The 19,401-nt window shown below is 35.3% G+C and overlaps 1 protein-coding gene across 1 annotated transcript; it reads left to right on the forward strand.

The window, feature by feature from the left end:
* The first annotated feature begins 260 nt into the window (after positions 1-260).
* LOC131425376 (general odorant-binding protein 99a-like) lies at positions 261-1,006 on the forward strand. The gene is made up of 2 exons (XM_058587216.1): positions 261-419; positions 485-1,006. Exons 1-2 carry the CDS (start codon positions 381-383, stop codon positions 863-865), a joined length of 420 nt encoding a protein of 139 aa, XP_058443199.1. The 5' UTR covers positions 261-380; the 3' UTR covers positions 866-1,006.
* Positions 1,007-19,401: the final 18,395 nt, after the last annotated feature.

Here is a 19,401-nt window from a genome sequence, read left to right on the forward strand (position 1 = left end):
AAATGTTTACACTTTTTGCAATGATTGGCAATCACCGTTTTCGATTCTACACATACGAAAACGTGAGCCCGATCGAGAGAACTGATTTGCACATCCCCATTGCGGTTCGGGTTTATGACCTAGGAGATAATAGACACCCATTCGTTTGCCTACATTGACGGAACCGGCAGTGGAACGGTGGAATACATGTATTTATGCATCACACAGACCGCAAACGATACAGAAAAGTAGCCCGTGTTTAATTTTCGACCGGCGTCTAGAGGGATATAAAAGCTACCGGTTCTGAGAGGACAGGCCAACAGTTCCTTCTGCCATCCCGTTGTAGAAAGTACGCATTCTCACCGTTCCTTTCTGTGAACCTTAAAATTCGACCGGTCAACATGAAACTGTTTATCGCTTTGTTTGCATTAGTTGCAGTGGTAAGTGTTTGCTAGCAGCTGATCAATATAGTTTTGATTGTAAATTTAATTTCTGATAATCGTAGGCCGCTGCTGATGATTTCGTCGTTCAAACCGGCGAGGATTTGCTACGCTATCGAGGCGAGTGCGTTTCTTCGTTGAGCGTTCCGGATGATCATGTCACCAAGTTCAAAAAGTGGGAGTTCCCCGAAGACGATACGACCAAGTGCTACATTAAGTGCATTTTCACCAAGATGCAATTGTTTGACGAAACCGACGGACCGATCGTCGAGAACCTGGTGAAACAACTCGCCCATGGTCGAGATGAGGCCGAAATCCGGGCGGAGATTTTGAAGTGCGTCGACAAGAACACCGATAACAACGCCTGCAGCTGGGCCTTCCGGGGTTTCCAGTGTTTCCAGAAGAACAATCTGTCGTTGATCAAGGCCAGCATCAAGAAGGACTAAATTGGAAGGCGGAAACGACAAACGGAAAATTTGGCGATGGGCTGTTGAAAAGCGGTGTTGTGATTGAAATTTGATTGAGCTTAGTGCTGCGAGTGGAAAACAAGTGGGTTCGAAATAAAGTGATCATTATATTGAGCAGAACATAGTCGATTGGTAATTTTGCTTCCGAAAGTTTAGTTTCAGTTTTGTGTTGATCTTGTTTTTGTTGGTTGGTTGGGTAAATGAAAAAAATCAAATAGCATATCAGGATAATTTTAACGGTTGACACGTTGATGTTTCGGCCAATGGTTTACTTCTGCCCTAGTCGTTTAATTTAAATACTGACACTGATTAAATACTGATCTAGTTCTCCAAGGTTGAATAACACTGAGTTATTACAATTAATAATTCGGATCGAAAACGAAATCAGCCAAACAAAAGGAATCGAAACAACGGTCACTTAGTCGGGAAATTGAGGTTGTAGAAAATTTTTGGTGCCTAAGCGTCAGCGTCAAAAAAAATTTCGACTAGGAAACAAACATGAGTATGCAGTAGTAGGTTCGGTGTTTTATGAAAGCTGGTTGAATCAAGCTAGTAGACGGTAGAATTCGTGCAAGAGGCAAAAATCTACAAGGTATTAAACATTTATGTCGTTTTCACTTGATGCCAAACCTAACCCAGTTTCCACTCTAACTGCTGTCAAATCGTTTGGAACCTAGTTTCAACATTTTTCGAGTCAGTTTCGAACCTGGTTTTTATGCCAGGTTTGCTAAGATCCCCGTTGCTAAGTGCGAAACCAACACAGTTTCGTTAAAAATGTTTGTTTGAATAAAACTAACCTGGGTCAGTTTCAGTTTTCTCAAGCGAAAACGACATTAATATTTTTATTACATTATTATTTTTTTTAAATAACTATTTATTGGAATATGAGTTAAAATTAAATTATTAAGATTTAAATTGGGTGTTCAGCCACAAGTGGTGACTTTTCAACCCTATTATATATATGATTTGGTTGATACCATGAGGACATCATTTGCTTCCGCAATTCTGAGATTTTTGTGTAGCGAAAATTCTATACCTCCTTGTATTGTGTAATGGGGAAAAGGAACTTATATACTAACTTACTAACTAATACAGAGAGCGAATCGATTCAATTGAAGATTGCAGACTTGTGTCGTCACAGAATAGCGATTTCTGACAACCAACGGGTAGATTTGGAAGATCAGAAGTGAAAATATTATACAAGATTGGAGCTACGCTCGAACCCTGCGGAACACCGGCTCGTACGGTTAGCAATTCAGATTTACAATTCTGATAGCTAACCTGAAGAGTACGATCCGTTAAATAATTTTGAATCATTTTGATCAAATAGATAGAAAACTGGAAATCAGACATTTTTGCTATTAAACCTTTGTGCCAAACACTGTCGAATGCTTTTTCTATGTCTAGAAGAGCAACTCCAGTGGATAACCCAGAAGATTTATTTGCTTTTACCATTTTCGTAACTCTTACAAGTTAATGAGTAGTTGAATGTTCATGACGAAATCCAAACTGCTCTGGTAAAAAAAATTGAATTCTCATTTATATGAGACATCATTCTCAACAAGATATTTTTTTCAAAAAGTTTACTGATAGAAGAGAGTAAGCTAATTGGTCGATAACTTGATGTTTCTGCTGGGTTTTTATCAGGTTTGAGGATAGAAATTACTTTAGCGTTTTTCCATTTTTTTGGGAAGTAAGCTAATGAAAAACACTTGTTGAAAATTTTAACCAGGAGTCTCAAGGCAACATCGGGAAGATTTTTAATAAGAATATTAAAAATTCCATCATTACCAGGAGCCTTTATGTTTTTAAGTTTCCTAATAATTGATTTAATTTCATCAAAATTCGTCTCAATAATGTTATCTTGTAATAACACTTGAGTTGAAATATGATCATATTGCATTTTCAATAGGACTCACAACGTTCAAATTAAAATTGTGTACACTCTCGAACTACTGAGCAAGTTTTTGAGCTATTTCGCCATTTGTAAGAAGTATTTGATTTCCTTCCTTGAGAGCAGGAATTGGTTTCTGAGGTTTCTTAAGAACCTTAGAAAGTTTCCAGAAAGGTTTAGAATATGGTTTAATTTGTTCAACTTCTTTAGCGAAATTTTCATTTCGCAAAAGAGTAAATCTATGTTTAATTCCTTTTTGTAAATCCTTAACTATATTTTTCATAGCAGGATCACGAGAACGTTGATATAGTCGTCGACGAACATTCTTCAACCGAATGAGCAGTTGAAGTTGTCATCGATGATAGGAGAATTTAATTTAGTTTGAGCTTTGGGAACTGAAAGATTTCTAGCTTCGATAATGTAATGATTCAAATTATCAATTGCTGTGTCGATGTCCGCAGAATTTTCTAAAATAGTTTCATGATCCACATGATTTTCAATGTGAGATCTGTAATCCAACCAATTAGCTCTATGATAGTTGAATATAGAACTAATTGGATTAATTATAGCTTCGTAGGGAAGTCTGAATGTTACAGGAAGATGATCTGAGTCAAAGTCAGCATGTGTAATCGGTTCACTACAAATGTGATTTTGATCTGTTAGAACCAGATCAATTGTAGACGGGTTTTTCACGGAAGAGAAACAAGTTGGATTACTGGGATGAAGAACTGTGAAGTAACCAGCTGAGAGTTGATTATGAAGTATTCAACCATTACTGTTATTTTGCCTACAATTCCACTGGACATGCTTAGCATTTAAGTCCCCTATTACGAAAAATTTCGGTCGATATCTTGTGAGTTTTTGCAAATCGCCTTTAAAGAAATTTAATTGTTCGCCGGAGCATTGGAATGACAAATATGCTCCGGCGATGAAATAAATTCCATGAATGGTTTCAACTTCGATTCCCAAGCTTTCAATAACTTTAGTATTGAAAGAAGGTAAAATTCGATGTTTAATTTGCCGTTGGACAAAAATGGCAACTCCACCACCCATTCCAGTAAACCTGCCAAATCGATGAACCACATAATGTGGATTACTTTTCAATTTGACTTTTGGTTTAAGAAAAGTTTTTGTCACAATGGCAAAATGAATTTTGTGAACTTTGAGAAAATTGTAAAATTCATCTTCACTCGATTTCAAAGATCGAGCATTCCAATTTAAAATATTCAAATAATTATTTAACATCACTGTTAAATTTTAAATTCATTATAATATTATTTGCAAATTGCCATCCGATTTGAAATGCTTTAAAAAGTGAATTCATTCGGATGATCATTTGAAAAAGTTGATCTTGTAGGTAGATCATGTTATTTTCAGTTATATCGCCTAAATCAACTTCATTTAAAGAAGCGAATGGCATTGAAGGAATATTTGTAGGTAGACTGCCATTAGAAGAAGATAATTTGGCCGATCTACCTATTAATAAATTGTTTTCGTTAGAAGATGAACTGCAAGGCGGTCCTGTGTTTTGATTATTTACATTATAAGAATTAAGTGGTAGATTTCTACCTGTTATACTAGCATAACTGACATGAGAAGAAGATGATGACGAGGTTAATAAATTGTTTTCGCTAGAAGACGAATTGGAAGGCGTACCTGTTTTTTGTTATATATTCGACGAAATAAGTGCCTTAGAAGAATTAGGCGTGGCATTTGTAACAGTTTTTGATTTTCAGGTATATTCTATAAATTTAAGGTCTTGGTTTGACTTGTTGTCTAAGCGAACGAGCGTTCAAAATTTTTTCCCTGACAGGACATTTCAAATAATTGGATTTAGATTTCCATCGCAATTTGAACATGAAAATTTATCAGTGGTTTCATTCATTGGACAAGCGTCTTTCGAATGCGATTTACCACAATTCAAGCATCATATATCCATATGACAATTTTTGTTTCCATGGCAACGACGACATTGCGTTAAGTTTGCAATACGATTATGCCGTTTATAATGTTCCCAATGAATTTTAATGTGGGAAATGAAACGTATTTTTCAAATTGTTTACATCACTTCGATTGAAGTGTATTAGGTAAAGTTCATGGGAATTTCCAGAGCGTAGTTTAGAAGTACCATTCGCTATTTTTTTCATAAGTATTACTTGGGAAGGGGCAAAACCAAGCAATTCTTTTCCTTCATTTTTAATTTCTTCAGTACTTTTATCATTTGATAAGCCTTTCAAAACAGCCGTGAAGGGTCTGTCTGACTTTATATCATATGAATAAAATTTAGTTTCTGAAGTGAAGTTTCTCGGACAAATATCGAATAAGACGTTCGTAATCTTCCAATCCATCAATCAAGACTCGACATTCTCCTCTTCGTCCGATTTGAAATGAGACTTTTACTTCCGGGAGAAAAGTAGAAAGCTCAATCCAGAATGCTTTGAAGTCGGAAATCATCACCGTCACTGGTGGCATAGATTGATATTTCTTCCCAGAACGACAAGCGTCCATTTTGGGAATTTTTGAAGAATTTTCTTCTATGTCGCTACAATCGGATTAAGGAAGAATCACGTAAATATTGTTAGACGGCATAGAATCAACGGAAGGGAAATCCGTCCGTTGTCTTTTATTTTTACATTCAGATTCTATAAGATCGTGAATGTTATTAGGAAAATGTTGAATAACGGATTGTGATTTATTACGTATTGAATTATTTTTAGCCTTAGGCTTGTTGCCTTTCCGGTTGGACGCAGGCATTTTTAAAATGAATGAAATTTTAAATTAAAATAACTAGGCTATATTAGTCTTCGATTAGACTCCTAGTTTGAAAAAGTCTTGATAAAGACTGATTTTGTGGTAGTCTTAACAAAGACTGATTAGTTTGAAGAATAGTTCTTTGAATAGCTAGCCTTAAAAAGGCTGATTAATTTCTTAGTAACTCTAATATCACTCTTTGTATCACTTAGTCACTCTAATATCACTCTTGGTATAGCCTTGAGAAAGGCTGACTAATTGTTAGTCTTTAAAAAGAGTGTTAGTGATTCAGGTAGCCTTGAAAAAGACTGAAGTCTTGAATCAATGAAACTCTAGGTAGCCAGAAAAAATTTCCAGGAGCCAAGAGCTATCCGCGTGCGGTGCGAACGACTGTTCAACACCGACTGATTACATTATTATTATTTATTACATTCCTTCTATGTATCCTTGAAAGTGAGTTTTTTGTCTTATGTGAAACCTAAGTATTTTGCTTGATCAGACCACGTCAATTTGATAACGTGATTATTGCTTGGTTTAAGAAAAGAAGCTGTGGGCTTATGATGGAAGATAATTAATTGCGCTTTTGTTGCATTTGGTACCATTTCCTATTTTGACAGATAATCACTGAAAATATTTAAGCTTTTTTTGTGGGCGACTACAGATCACTCGTACCTGTGGCTAATAGACTTGTATCGTCCCAGAATAAAGATTTCTGACAACCAACGTGTAGATTTGGAAGATCAGAAGTGAAAATATTAAATTGGAACTACGCTCGAATCCTGCGGAACACCTGCTCGTACGGGTAGCAATTCAGATTTACAATTCTGATAGCTAACTTGAAGAGTACAATCAGTTAAATAATTTCAAATAATTTTGATCAACTAAAGAGGAAATCAGACATTTTAGATATTAAATATTTGTGCCAAACACTGTCGAAGGATTTTTCTACGTCTAGAAGAGAAACTTCAAACAAGTTGATGAGTACAGTTAAATGTTCATGACGAAATCAAAATTGTTCTGGTACGAAGATAGAATTCTCATTTATCAACAAAATATATTTTTCCAAAAGTTTACTTATAAAAGAAAGTAAACTACTTGGTCGATAATTTGACGTTTCTGCTGGGTTTTCATTGGATTTGAAGATAGGAGTTACTTTAACATTTATACCATCTCTTCAGAAAGTAAACTAATGAAAAACATTTGCTGAAAATTTCATCGAAGAGTCTCATCGAGAAGATTTGTATAAGACTATTAAGGATTCCATCATTACCAGGAGCCTTTATGTTTTAAGTCTCCTAATGATTGACTTAATTTCATCAAAATTCGTCTCAGTAATGTCATCTTGTAACAACACTTGAGTTTAAATATGATCACATTTCAGTGAAACTTCATTTTCAATAGGACTCACAACATTCAAATTGAAATTATGGACACTCTCGAACTACTGAGTAAGTTTTTGAGCTTTTTGGCCTTTTGTAAGAAGAGAGCAAGAATTGCTTTCTGAGGTTTCTTAAGAACCTCACACACCAAATAATTTTTACGGATGTCGGTAAAATTTTTACTGACTTTCAAACAGCTGAAGCTTCAGTAATCAGTTCAGTATAGTTGCACTGAACATCTTCCTGTCATAATTGTACTGACATGTTCATCATTCATTACCGACACTCGGTAAGTTTACAAATAATTCTTAAATAAATGAAAGTCGTGAACTATTACTGTTCTTCGGTAAATTTTACAGAAACCCATGAAATTAAGGCAGTCAATACTTTAAAAATACTAACAAAATATTTTCGTCCAGCAAGTAATTTATTTATTTCTATTAGACTACTACTTACTATTCAACAATGATTTATAATAATATAATTAAGATACATATCATTTACCACCGTTGATGGTAGCATAAATTACGTGAGCACCTGTCATTCAATAGAGCTGAAATATCAAGTTAGAAAAGTATATTAAAAATATTAAAAAACAATGAAAAACTTACTATCTAGAAATTACAGGAATTTCAGAAAATATACCCTTTCGCGTACAATTTTCTCGATGCAAGACTAAGTTTTTCCGAAAATCAGAAATTTGACAGATATGATTCTCATCGAAAAAGAAAGTAATTTTTACTGAAGTCCTTCATAAAAATAAATAGATACACTGAAAATTGGCAATTCATTGACTGAATTGGGAAATAAATCATGTCAGTAAAATAAAAGCAAAAGTTTCTTAATATATAGGATTTACCGAAATCCAGTAGTTTATTGACAGATGACTGTGGATTGGATCTATTTTACAGTTCATATATCGAAAATAATGTTTTATAATTCATAATCGTAAAAATAAGTACTTGGGGAATTTGGTGTGTAGAAAGTTTCCAGAAGGGTTTAGAATATGATTTAATTTGTTCAACTTCTTTAGCGAAATTTTTATTTTCACAAAAGTGTAAAACTATGTTTAATTTCTTTTTGTAAATCCTTAACTATGTTTTTCATAGCAGGACCACGAGAACGTTGATATTGTCGTCGACGAACATTCTTCAACCGAATGAGCAGTTGAAGTTGTCATCGATGATAGGAGAATTTAATTTAGTTTGAGCTTTGGGAACTGAAAGATTTCTAGCTTCGATAATGTAATGATTCAAATTATCTTTTTCTGTGTCGATGTCCGCAGAATTTTCTATCACTGTTATAGTTTTCATACCAAAAATTCCAGTGTATGAGAGTTATTTTTTTATGTTTGTCATAGAAATTTCGCACAATGTTCCTAAAAATTTCGTATGAATTTTATGAGACTTTTTACTGGAATTCCAATTTTTGTGACTTCATAAGGCGGTATTCTGATTCGCTAACGATATTGTAGTGGCTAAAAACCATACGAAAACATTATGAAATTCTATACATTTTTTGTCTGAGCGCATGACATATGGCGGTGCTGAACTGAAGACTGTTTTCGTTTAATCAGACCCTGTCAGCTTGGAGCGAAATCAATCTTCAGTTCACCAACGTCATCGCACGACATCACATTCAATATATCATATCAATTGTATGGGTGCGCAGTGCTGCTATTTTGGCGAGCACGAATTTGACATTTCTCTCCCCTTCTTCTATGTACTAGATTCGATGCGATCTCGTCTGAGGGCGCCATGCTCGCAAAAAAGGATGTTTCCAAAGATTTTTTTGGGAAATGTGAGAGCTGGCTATCTTGTTAATATGGTGTCTTTGGTTTATTGTTCACAGTCTGGCTTAGTTTCAAGCGGAAACACCTTGTCACTGTAGATCTTCTTTGCATTCTCAACTCCATCTATCGACAAAATACACTTAAATCGTTAAAGCATCGGACACGCTCTTCGACCGAAACTTAAACAGGTACTCAAACCTAGACCTCACACTCTCAACAGCGCTGCTTATTAGGCAGAATAAAAACTACTTCAGCGATGTAATTTCTAGTCATCTAAAAAGATTGATGAGAAAATGTGTGAATTCGGTGTTCGGATCGAAATGATTCAATTTGAGCATAATTTCCTTCTATTCAATCAATTCCATTTGATAGAAACAGTAATCTTTTTCTGAAATAGTTACAAATAATAAAAGGTTCCTGCAAACCCATAATGATTAATATCCTTGCCTTTAAAAACACTAACAATCCCATCACAGATTTGTATCAATTTCATAAATATCAGAAGTGCCCACGTTTTTAACTAGGGTACCAGAGGTATTTTGGCCCACTTTAGGATTGATTTTGTTTTGTCCCACTTTGTAAAAATATCCACCAAATGTGGTATAATCTTTGAAAACCCCTTCCGCAATAGGGAATCTAATGTGATTAGCTTCAAATTGATAAAACATTGAATCCATAAAGTTTGTTAGTTGGGCCAAAATATATGAAGTGGCCAAAATACCTCTGTTACCCTAGTTGCACATTACTTACTTCTTCATTTTTAGCTACAAATTAAGCGTCATGTTTTTAAAATGCAAAAATATTAACCGTAAACGAAGAATTGTGTAGTAATAATAAAGTTTTCGGTAGTTTTTTTTGTCGAAATGATTTGAAATCAAAAACTTATTATCAATTTGGCTCGCAGTAATTTGAAACTAGCTATATTGTGATTCTACCCCAACTCAAGCTTTCTGCGTGTTACATAGTCCTGTGCTCGCCACTTGGGCAGCGCTGCAATCACTGGAGAGTTGTCTGAATTCGTAAATTTTGTTATAATTGGAATGGGGAAAATTTAGCGCTTAATAGACAGCGACATCGCTCACGCGGCAAATAGCAAAAGCGTTGGTAATTCTTATGTGTGTGTTTCAAACGCTGCAACATTCATTTAAATACGTCATGGCGAATGACTTATTTATTAAATTACTGACTTTAATAGCTTTAATAAATTATACAAAATAGAATTGAAATGTAATTGTTAATATATAGGTATGATTCATGTATTCATAAAGAATTTCAAGACGAAAATTATGTGCCCTGTTTAGCCCCATTCGGATTAGTCCCGCACAAACAATTTATTTTCGAAATACAAAAATATTTTTATTTTCAACGCAATCGTAGACACTTGAAAATCACTGGATTTAGTACGATATGTACTTTTATAGGCTTTAACCGTCGTTACGAATATAGAAATCAAATATACTCGAGACATCAAAAAATAAACAAATAAAAGGTGTTTTTGCTGGTATCCTTTTGTCAACACTGTTTTTGACAGATCACGCGTGAATCGTGTCTTATGTCCTTGTCAAACTTGGTTCAATTTCAGTCTATAATTTAACCATGAATCGTCGTTTGGTCTACAATTTAATCATGAATGCGCGCTGCAAAAGTGGAGGAAGATCAACTTTTTTATCACAAAATTGTGTTCAGCGACGAAGCTCATTTTTAGTGGAATGAATACGCCAATGACGATCAGCCATAAATATTGCAACAGCTACCAGTGTATCCCAAAAAAGTCACTGTTTATTTATGGACCGGTGGCATTATTCGTGAAATATCGGCCGATATGTTGGAGAGAGTGTGTCAAAAGTGGACCTTGCCCGTGGGCCATGTAAAGCGGAGCCGCGGCCTACATTTGCATGAAATCATCTTCAAACATTACATTACATTGATCGTTCTATCGATTCCAATTAAGATTTCTTTTGTGTATTTTTTGAAAATTAAATCCTATACCTCTTAAAAATCACCCTTTATATATTTTAGTGACAATCGTGCACATTTTGTCATGAATGCGATAGACGCCAAACTGAACAGACTCAGTGTCATTTAGCTTCTGCATGTTACATTAAAGCGTATTTACAAAGTCAATAGATAGATAGAAAAAATTGTTGGCTTAGAAGGTATTTAAGATGCCCGGTTTAGCCTCGGTCTACCTTACTTGTGTGTTTTACACGTTTTCATTCACTAATTTCAGACTGTGAATCGAGATTTTATTATTTTGTTGGTTTGCTGGTTTTGTTGTTTTGGTGTGCTTTGAACTTTAGATTAAATTGATGTATAAACTCCCTCCATCTCATCTCTATTAGTCATCTACAGTACGAAAACCATTTGCTAGAGTGAGGTCTGTTGTCTCTGTTCTTAAGATTAACTACAAGAGTAAGATGAAATTAGATGCATTCGCTTTGAGTTTTCACGTTGTATTGAACAATTTTCGAACTACTTTTTCTCCCGTACAGCTTCTTAGAGCAAAATAATGATTGAACCAAGAGAAACTGTCATTTGCTTTTGGGAACTTTTCTAATGTTTATAGAAAACTGGCAGAAAGTTGGCGAACGTATTTTTTTCAAATATTTTAACTAGGGTAACGACTCCAATAGTCATCTCATATAAGAAAACCATAATAATAATGGAAAGGTCTGCTGACTCTGTTCGGTAGATAAAAATAAGTGCATTCGCTTCGAGTTTCCACGTCGCTATAACAGCAGTATTGACAATTTTGGAAACATGAAATTTCCGAAATCGAAAAAAAAATTTTTGATGTCAAAAGGCTTAGAGTTTCATGCAGTGTTGAGACTTTTGGCATCAAAGAAAATGTTCGATTTCGGAAATTTCATGTACTCCCCTCTATGGTGCTTTTTTAAGATCGAAAATTGTCAAACCTTTACCACCGGGCAGCACCCCTTACCCATGTCCGATTTAGCTCAAATTTTGCATGAGGGCTTTTTTCGAGGTGCTTAAACTTTTGAACACTAGAGCTTTACGAAAATAGAGGTGATCCCAAAATTTTGGCACCCTTATATCTATAAGAGCGGTAAAAATCAACGTGTTTTGTCGGTTACATCACTTATACCATCATATCTCTGGAACCAACAGTCACAGCCATTTGATTTTTGAACTTGATCAATGGCCCGAAAGTAGCTTTCAAACGAGCCCAAGTTTGGTAAAAACGGTTCAGTCATCTCTGAGAAGTTCAACCGAGAAATGATCACTACTCTGTTCCTAATACCATCTCAATACATTTTTATCCATCCTATCTTTGGTCTTATATTCATCTCACTAATTAACAATTAACGATAGCAATCAAAACAAAATAATGCACTATTACACTCTCAGATCCTAAAAATCAAAATTCTCGGTTGGTTTTTCATTAGGGCGTATAAGCAAGTCACAGTTTCTCTTTAATCACTCTCTCTTTCGATTATTGTGATGTGATTAAAAGATTTTCTTTGATATCACTATTCTGTTTGAAAGTCGAAAGTTTCTGGTAGCATTTCATGCAAAGATAAACGTGGAAACCACTTGGTAATTAATAGAAGAGAAAGTAAACAAAGAGAAACTGTCACTTGCTTATACGCCCTTTTGAAAAATTAACCGAGAATTCTTCTTAAAAGGGCTGAATGCCAAATGTGAGACTAAACACGATATTTTTAGAATCAGTTCGGAATCAATTAGGCTTTCAAAAATTATTGGGTCGTTTTCGTTTCATTTCGTTCTACATTTGAAATTTTACTGGAAGCTAAACCTGGACTGGTTCTTTAAAAAAAAAAAAAATCGGATGCACAGTCGATGAAATACACACACTTAACAGCATTATGTTGACATATATCGGAATGAAACCAGTGCTACTAGATTTTCAACAATGGTCATTTCATTAGTACTTAACACGCACTTTCTAGTAATATTCGAAACCGAAACAGTTTTATTGAAACATAAATATCAAAACTATAATTAAACTAATGTTACTGTTACCAAAAACACTTGCTGATCTAAAGAAGAAAATAAATATTCTTTTTTCTGAAGGAAGAATTGCATAGCTGAAAACGCCGTCTTTCAACATGTTCATTGAATATCTCGCCTTCAAAAGCATGGATCAAAAATCTATCCTGACAATGTCTAGATAATTTAATTTAGATGTGATTAGTGCATAAAACATATATGTTGTTGCGATAAAAATGAAGTGAATGTTATTTTTGTGAAGGTATTCGATTTCTAAGCACGCGCCACTGTTTCTGCTCCAGTTTCCTGGTAACGTAACGAAACATGAGAGAGAAATAAAATCGGCTCAGCAAGACTGCCAAACAAGCGGTAGCTTTATTGGATGAAAACACATTTTATGCAAACTTGTAACCGAAAATAACGAAACTTTACTGGTCACCCTGCCAATCGAGAGTCATTTTGTACATATGCGAGAGAGCATGGAAATAAATATAATACGCAGAGCGAGAAACCACGTGTCTATGCGACCTATTGGCTTCAGCCCTTAAGTGCAAGCTTTCATCTCATATTTTTGAAATTTTTATTGTCTAGCGGGTAATTTTAGAAGTTTTCAATTGTTGATGAATATTTTTAATTATGAAGTCATTCAACATTGAATAGTGGTCTAGTTATGTAAAATAGTGGTCACGTTGTGAGACAAATCAATTAGTAAATATTGAGAAGCAAGACGAATTGTAAAACTTAAGGCGAAAATGTTTCCTAAATTGGAAAGTGATTGCAATGTCTCTTTTGTTATGTTTTTCCCCGGAATTCGAAATGATTGCAGTCAAATGACTAAGAAATCGCAGTGATCAGTTTTCACAGACTTGATTTCAAATGGATTGTTAGTTGGTTTCAACTGAATTTGAAATTGTATGGCTATCTTCTGTGTTGTTATAAATTTAGTAAATAAGCGAGTAATTAAGATACTCCTTCCACTTGTTAGTTCATTATTCATATTACATTTACGGATATTACACAACATTCTGTAGTTTTCTTCAATTACTTTAAGTTGAACGAAGGCGTCGTCCTGGCGGCATACAACTGGAACCGGAATCAACATAGCACCAACAGGAGGTCTTTCTCGACCAGTGAGATAGATAAGACAGACCGGATTTCGGCAGACGAGAAAGCGGAAAGAAAACGGTTTCTCTGTTGAAAGAAAATATAATTTCACGCCTCGTCGGAAGCAAATGGTGAAGGTTGTCAGTGTGGAAAGAAGATGCAAATTGTTGCCGCTGTCTTAAGGGGGTGGCCATGATAAATGCCACGTTTCAACGACTTGCTGCTAACGAGTCCCGAGGGTACCGCACAAACAAACGCTGATTCGAATGTCATTGGAAGAGGTAAAAAATCAAAACATATTAGCAGATTAATCTACTCATCGAGCCCTGAAAAGCACATTCACAGCGCAAAAATTCCCATCGCCAAATTCAGCCAGCACCCGTGGTGGTAAAAGCCGCCCTTAGGCGGACAAACCCTGAAGGAACATCTCCGATAAATTCGTTATCTTAAACTGTTTGATCTTCCAACCCAGCAAGCAAACAATGCGGTGTGTGGTACTTTTGCTTGAATCTCTGTATCATCGACATCATCATCATCATCGTCGGGGGCAAAGCGGCGGCGGCACGAATCGAAGGTTTCACTGACTGGAAATAAAAGATGTACAAATAAATGTTTTGAAAACTGTATGCTTCTCGTCATCATAAGGCGAGATGACAGAAATAAAAACTCTACCCTTTTTTGCTGTCCTCCTGCCGGAGGTCGAAGCCGAGCAGGGCGAAGAGTTGAACCAACTCTTTGTCGGGTGTTTGTTTGTGTACCTACCTAACTGCTCGATAATAGGTTTCTTGGGTTGGGGTTTTGTTCAAACCAGAAATTAGAGTGTTGTTCTATGGGAAAAAAAAGCAGTAGGGAACAGATTTGTGCACGGGATAAGTGACGAAACAGAACACAAGAATTGCCACCGGTTAAACTGATATTGCCATTCATCCCCGCATACGAGAACGATCATCAATAAAATGTTTGTTCGAAGGATAGAATCGAGTGGTTTTGATAATAATCTTATCTGGAGGATATTGGCCTATTAAATGCAGCAGATTTTGATTTATGGAGACGTCGAGCGAAAGGGAAAAATATGTTTGTACATTAGCCTTTTGTTGTGTCACGGTAGCAATATTGATACGGACTGTCGGTTGAATGAACAGGAGATGAGCACTGGACTGGAAGGTTCGGAATGAAAGGGTTGGATATGACGCAATTTATATTTTAGGTTATGTTGATGCGAATGATGAATATAAATGATTGCTTTCAACAATATATGTCTCTTTAATTTGCATATTCTCAGAAAAAGAAATTTCAAGATCAAAATTTTCCTTGGAAAGTGTAATAAATCGTACAATATCGTCTCATAATTCATATCATCAATATATTCGTTAGCTCTCAGATTTTACAACCAAGCTTTAGGCGACAAACTTTTTTGTCAGGCAAAGTTCGCAACTTGTGCGCAAGAAAGTATCTGCTTTATACGAGACTTGCTACGTATATTATTACCAAAAAGTAAGTAAAATATTTTAGTTATAGTTGGAAATGTTGGAAATGGCTTTATTGTTTTGTCTTTCTCTCATAGAAAGGTTATGCAATCACTGTGATAATCTACTTTTGAACCGAAGCCCGGAGGGCCGAGTATCATAAACCAATTGAATCAGCTCGTCGAGATCGCAAAATGTCTGTGTGTATGTGCTAAAAATATGCACTTGATTTTCTCCAAGATGGTTGGATCGATTTTCACAAACTTTTGTAGATTCCTACACGGAACGACCGAAATTAGCTCTGCGCCTAATTATTATTACTGTTTTTGAATTAGTTGATCTTAACAACAAAATTTCTAACATAACTATTAAATTAGTTGGAATTTAAAATTTACTTTGCTGAAAAAACTCTTGTTTCTAAAGAATGTGTTTAGTTGGCGAATATCCTTGACACAAACCAGCAATGTTTCAATCCCACACGAAATTCTCATTGACAACTTGTTTTGTGAATAAAATTAGAAAATTTGGCTGTATTTATTTATCACCATCATTGCTGAAAGACAGCATAAAGAAAACAAAAATGAAATTGGTTTTATTAACAAGTTTATTAGTCAAAAACTCATGAGAAGTGCCAAAGCAAAACAATCCATTAAAAAGCTAAAATGGGTCTTGTTGAAACTGTTTGCAAATAGTTTTGATGTTTTTCGCATTTGTTACGATATATCTATATTTAAATTTCTAAACCCATATTTAAAATTCCGTAAAGTCATAGTGGAAAGCGTATTTATTCAGAATTTGAATTGAATTAATTTTTTAATGTTGTACTCTAATTGTATATGCCAAACGAAGGTTTTTGTAACTTCCAACCTTCCGGGCTACGCCGTCTGGTGTACTACTAGTATTCGGTTTTTGTTTTTAGTGAGTGCTCAAAGTAGCGTGCCATCTAGTGACTAGTAGTCATTACGGTGTTAACGTTTTTTCGGTGACAGGGCGCCATATAGCTGCAGATAACAGAAGCCAATTTAACTTTTCATGTTGGGTTTTTGCAATGACTGGGCGGAAACATATATTGGAGAAGCCAAATGAATGAAAAACTAACAGAAAAGATGATTTATTGGAATAAGATACACTCTCCTATTTTTTTTATTCAATAATATATATTTTTTTAAGGCACACCGCTTAAGCTCTAAGATGCCAAGGGCTTTTTCTAATTTTATTAACGACTAACTTATAACTAGGATAGAATAATTGGATAATGTTGAATTGGGGTCGCAGTGGTCGACTTTGGCAGATCCAGCCTTCAGCTGGCGATCGACACCGGCCGATGGATTGAATATGTCATGAGTCTTCCAGATGACGTTGGCCGCATCCTTCGGTCCGTGTGGGTCCGCGGGGATACACTCTCCTACTCAATGCTTGATCGGAGAAATAGGTATAAAGCGAGAAGACTAGTGTTTGATGGACAGAGAAGATATTTGGACGTAAGGTATCGGTCGGGTGACGGCCAGGATGTAGACCATGTTCGATGTACGTTCCACTATGTCTGACTGGCATTTTAGAGTGACTAAAACAAGAATCAGAGTGGCGAAATAATAGCGCGTATGCACGGAATGCATAAGAACGCAGGTTCGAGTCCTGTCTCTGAGCGTATCTTTTTCTAATAGACCATCTTTTCAGTTAGTTTTTCATTCATTTGGCTTCTCCAATATATGTTTCCGCCCAGTCATGTCAAAAACTGAACTTAGTTATGGCGGCTTTACGTCAAACCAAATTAATAAATCGTTATTCATGTTGGTTGAGAACAACTTTTTATTTTTTAATTCAACTACACGGAGAACCCGCAGATCACAAAATTACAATATTGCAATTGTTGTTTCACGCCCTGGTTGTTTCAACTAAAAAGTTGTTGATTTAACTAACATATCTGTTGATTTTGACATAACCATTCAGGTAACCGAAATGGCAGCAAAAGGCAGAACAAAAAACCTCTTCATTTCACCAGAAGCGTTTCATATTGAAAATTTTCAATGGTAAATGAACGTCATTTATGTTAGTTACGTAGTGGTCGTTTTATGTAAGTGAAAGTATGCAGAAGAATATAACAGTTAATTGTAAAACAAGTTTTCCATGTGTTAAATAGATATTTCTACAGTATAAATGTTTTAATTTCATCTGAGAGTAATGTATTCTAGGACGGTTCATGTCAATGTTATTAAAACCGCTTAACGCTTAAAAATTTGCTGCTAAAGTGAAGTGGTACTATTTGTATTTTTTTGAAAGTGTATCTGTAGCATTAGGTTTACCAGCGAGCCATTCTGCAAGTGAAGGAAAAATTTCCTAATTCCCTGTGACCATTTCTGGTGAGTTCCCTTTTGAGAATTGTAATTTTCTGGTTCATTTTCATATCCTTTGTGAGTTTAGTGATAAAGATATAAGCAGTTAATTAGGTAAAATTTCGTTGTTCAAGCAGTGAACGATTAGCTGCCCCCGAAGAGGCTAACAGTAAAAAATATTTATTGCAATTGTCGTTTTAAGTTCAGATAACTGAATAATTGGTTGAAACAACTGAAACATTTTTTTGCTTTCATGCATACAAGTAACTTTGCTAGGATTGTGTCTTTGCTCAATTGCACGAATGACATGTCATTGAAACGTTTCATTGTTCGCTCAGGGTGTTTGGCATTGCTCAACTGAAACGTTTCATTACTTGTTAGGTGTCGTTGCTAAGCTGCTAGCACGATAAATCAAAAATGACAGATTAGTTAAAACAACAGTCGATTAATTATACCAAATTTTAACCAATCAAAATCAGAAAAACAACTAAAATTTTAGTTGTTTTGCGATCGCTGGCTTTTCCGTGTAAAAAATGAAAAAAGCTGATTTTGGTCTTTCCGTGTATGATAGGTCTTATGGTCCCATAGAACGCTATTGAGTCTTATCCGTGTGAAAAAAGTAACAAAATATGCTCCTAATTTTCGCAGAGATGGCTTAACCGATTTTCACAATCTAAAATTTATATGAAAGACCTTACTTTCCCATGGCACGCATTTAATTTTTTTTTCTAAATCAGACTTCTGGTTTCACAGTTACAGGGTGATATGTGCCAAAAATAAGCACTGCATGTTATTGCAGATAGCTGAACTGATTTGGACAAACTTAGATGCAAATGAAAGGTCTCACATACTCGTATAACAATACTGAATTTTATTTGACCTAATCTATCAAAATCTATTAGTCCTGTTTACCCTGTAGTTCCGGAACCGAAAGTAGTATCCACAACAACTTTAGGAATTCTGTATGAAACTGTGAGACTTTTCCTTTGAACCTATAAGTTTGAAAAAAATCCTTCTGGCCATCTTGAAGAAAAGCGAGTGAGATCCTTTTCGCAGTTTTTGATCACTATATCGAATTCTTGCGAAACCGGACTCAGATGATTGGAATAGCCGAAGTTGGTTCGTTTGCCAGCAACAAATATGACCTCCAAATTGGAACATTTATGAGCCTAGTTAAACCTAGACTTACTATAACATGCTCTATTTCGATTAAATCAATTAAATGAAATTTAACTAACGAAGCGAATCTGTGTTTCTGTTACTTTTGCATATGTCAGTTTAGCTAAACAGCATGAAACATGTAGTAGAAGTATCTTATCAATTCAAATAGCTTTATTTATATCAACCGCAGCACCGTCTTTTACCAATATCACACACCAGTAGCAAACATCCGTAACCGTTTCGTTTTCTTTATAGCGTGTGCGAAATAGAACAAAGAACACATCGTTCGTTTTATGTTTTCTTCTTCCACGTTGCACGTAACGGCGTTGTACATATTGTCATTCCATATGGCGATTAGAAAACTTTGACACTCATCGCCCTGTAATTGCGGAGCTGGAGGTCGGATCCGGATGAAACTTCTTTGAAGATAACATGAGCCTTAATTCAAATTGAGAAATCGAAGTAAGTTCTATTTTTGGAGTTTTTCTGCACCACTTTCGGTGCTTCCGGAACAGGAAAAGGAAGGACCAGTAGTTCCGAATTTAGTTTTTATATTCACAAACTAACAATCTCTGCAAACTAGAAGAATTTATCAGACAGTTTCATGGAATTTTTACCTGTTTTTGACCATCGTTTGTGAAAAAAATACTCATTAAATCGGTA

This window comes from Malaya genurostris, chromosome 1 (genome assembly GCF_030247185.1).
Source record: "Malaya genurostris strain Urasoe2022 chromosome 1, Malgen_1.1, whole genome shotgun sequence".
NCBI classification, from domain to species: Eukaryota; Metazoa; Arthropoda; class Insecta; order Diptera; family Culicidae; genus Malaya; species Malaya genurostris.

What these genes read in the sequence shown, in the direction of transcription:
- LOC131425376 (XM_058587216.1), top strand. Translation starts at nt 381, where the DNA reads ATGAAACTGTTTATCGCTTTGTTTGCATTAGTTGCAGTG. An exon ending in TGTTTGCATTAGTTGCAGTG is followed by an intron (nt 420 to 484) that starts GTAAGTGTTTGC and finishes TGATAATCGTAG; the next exon opens with GCCGCTGCTGATGATTTCGT.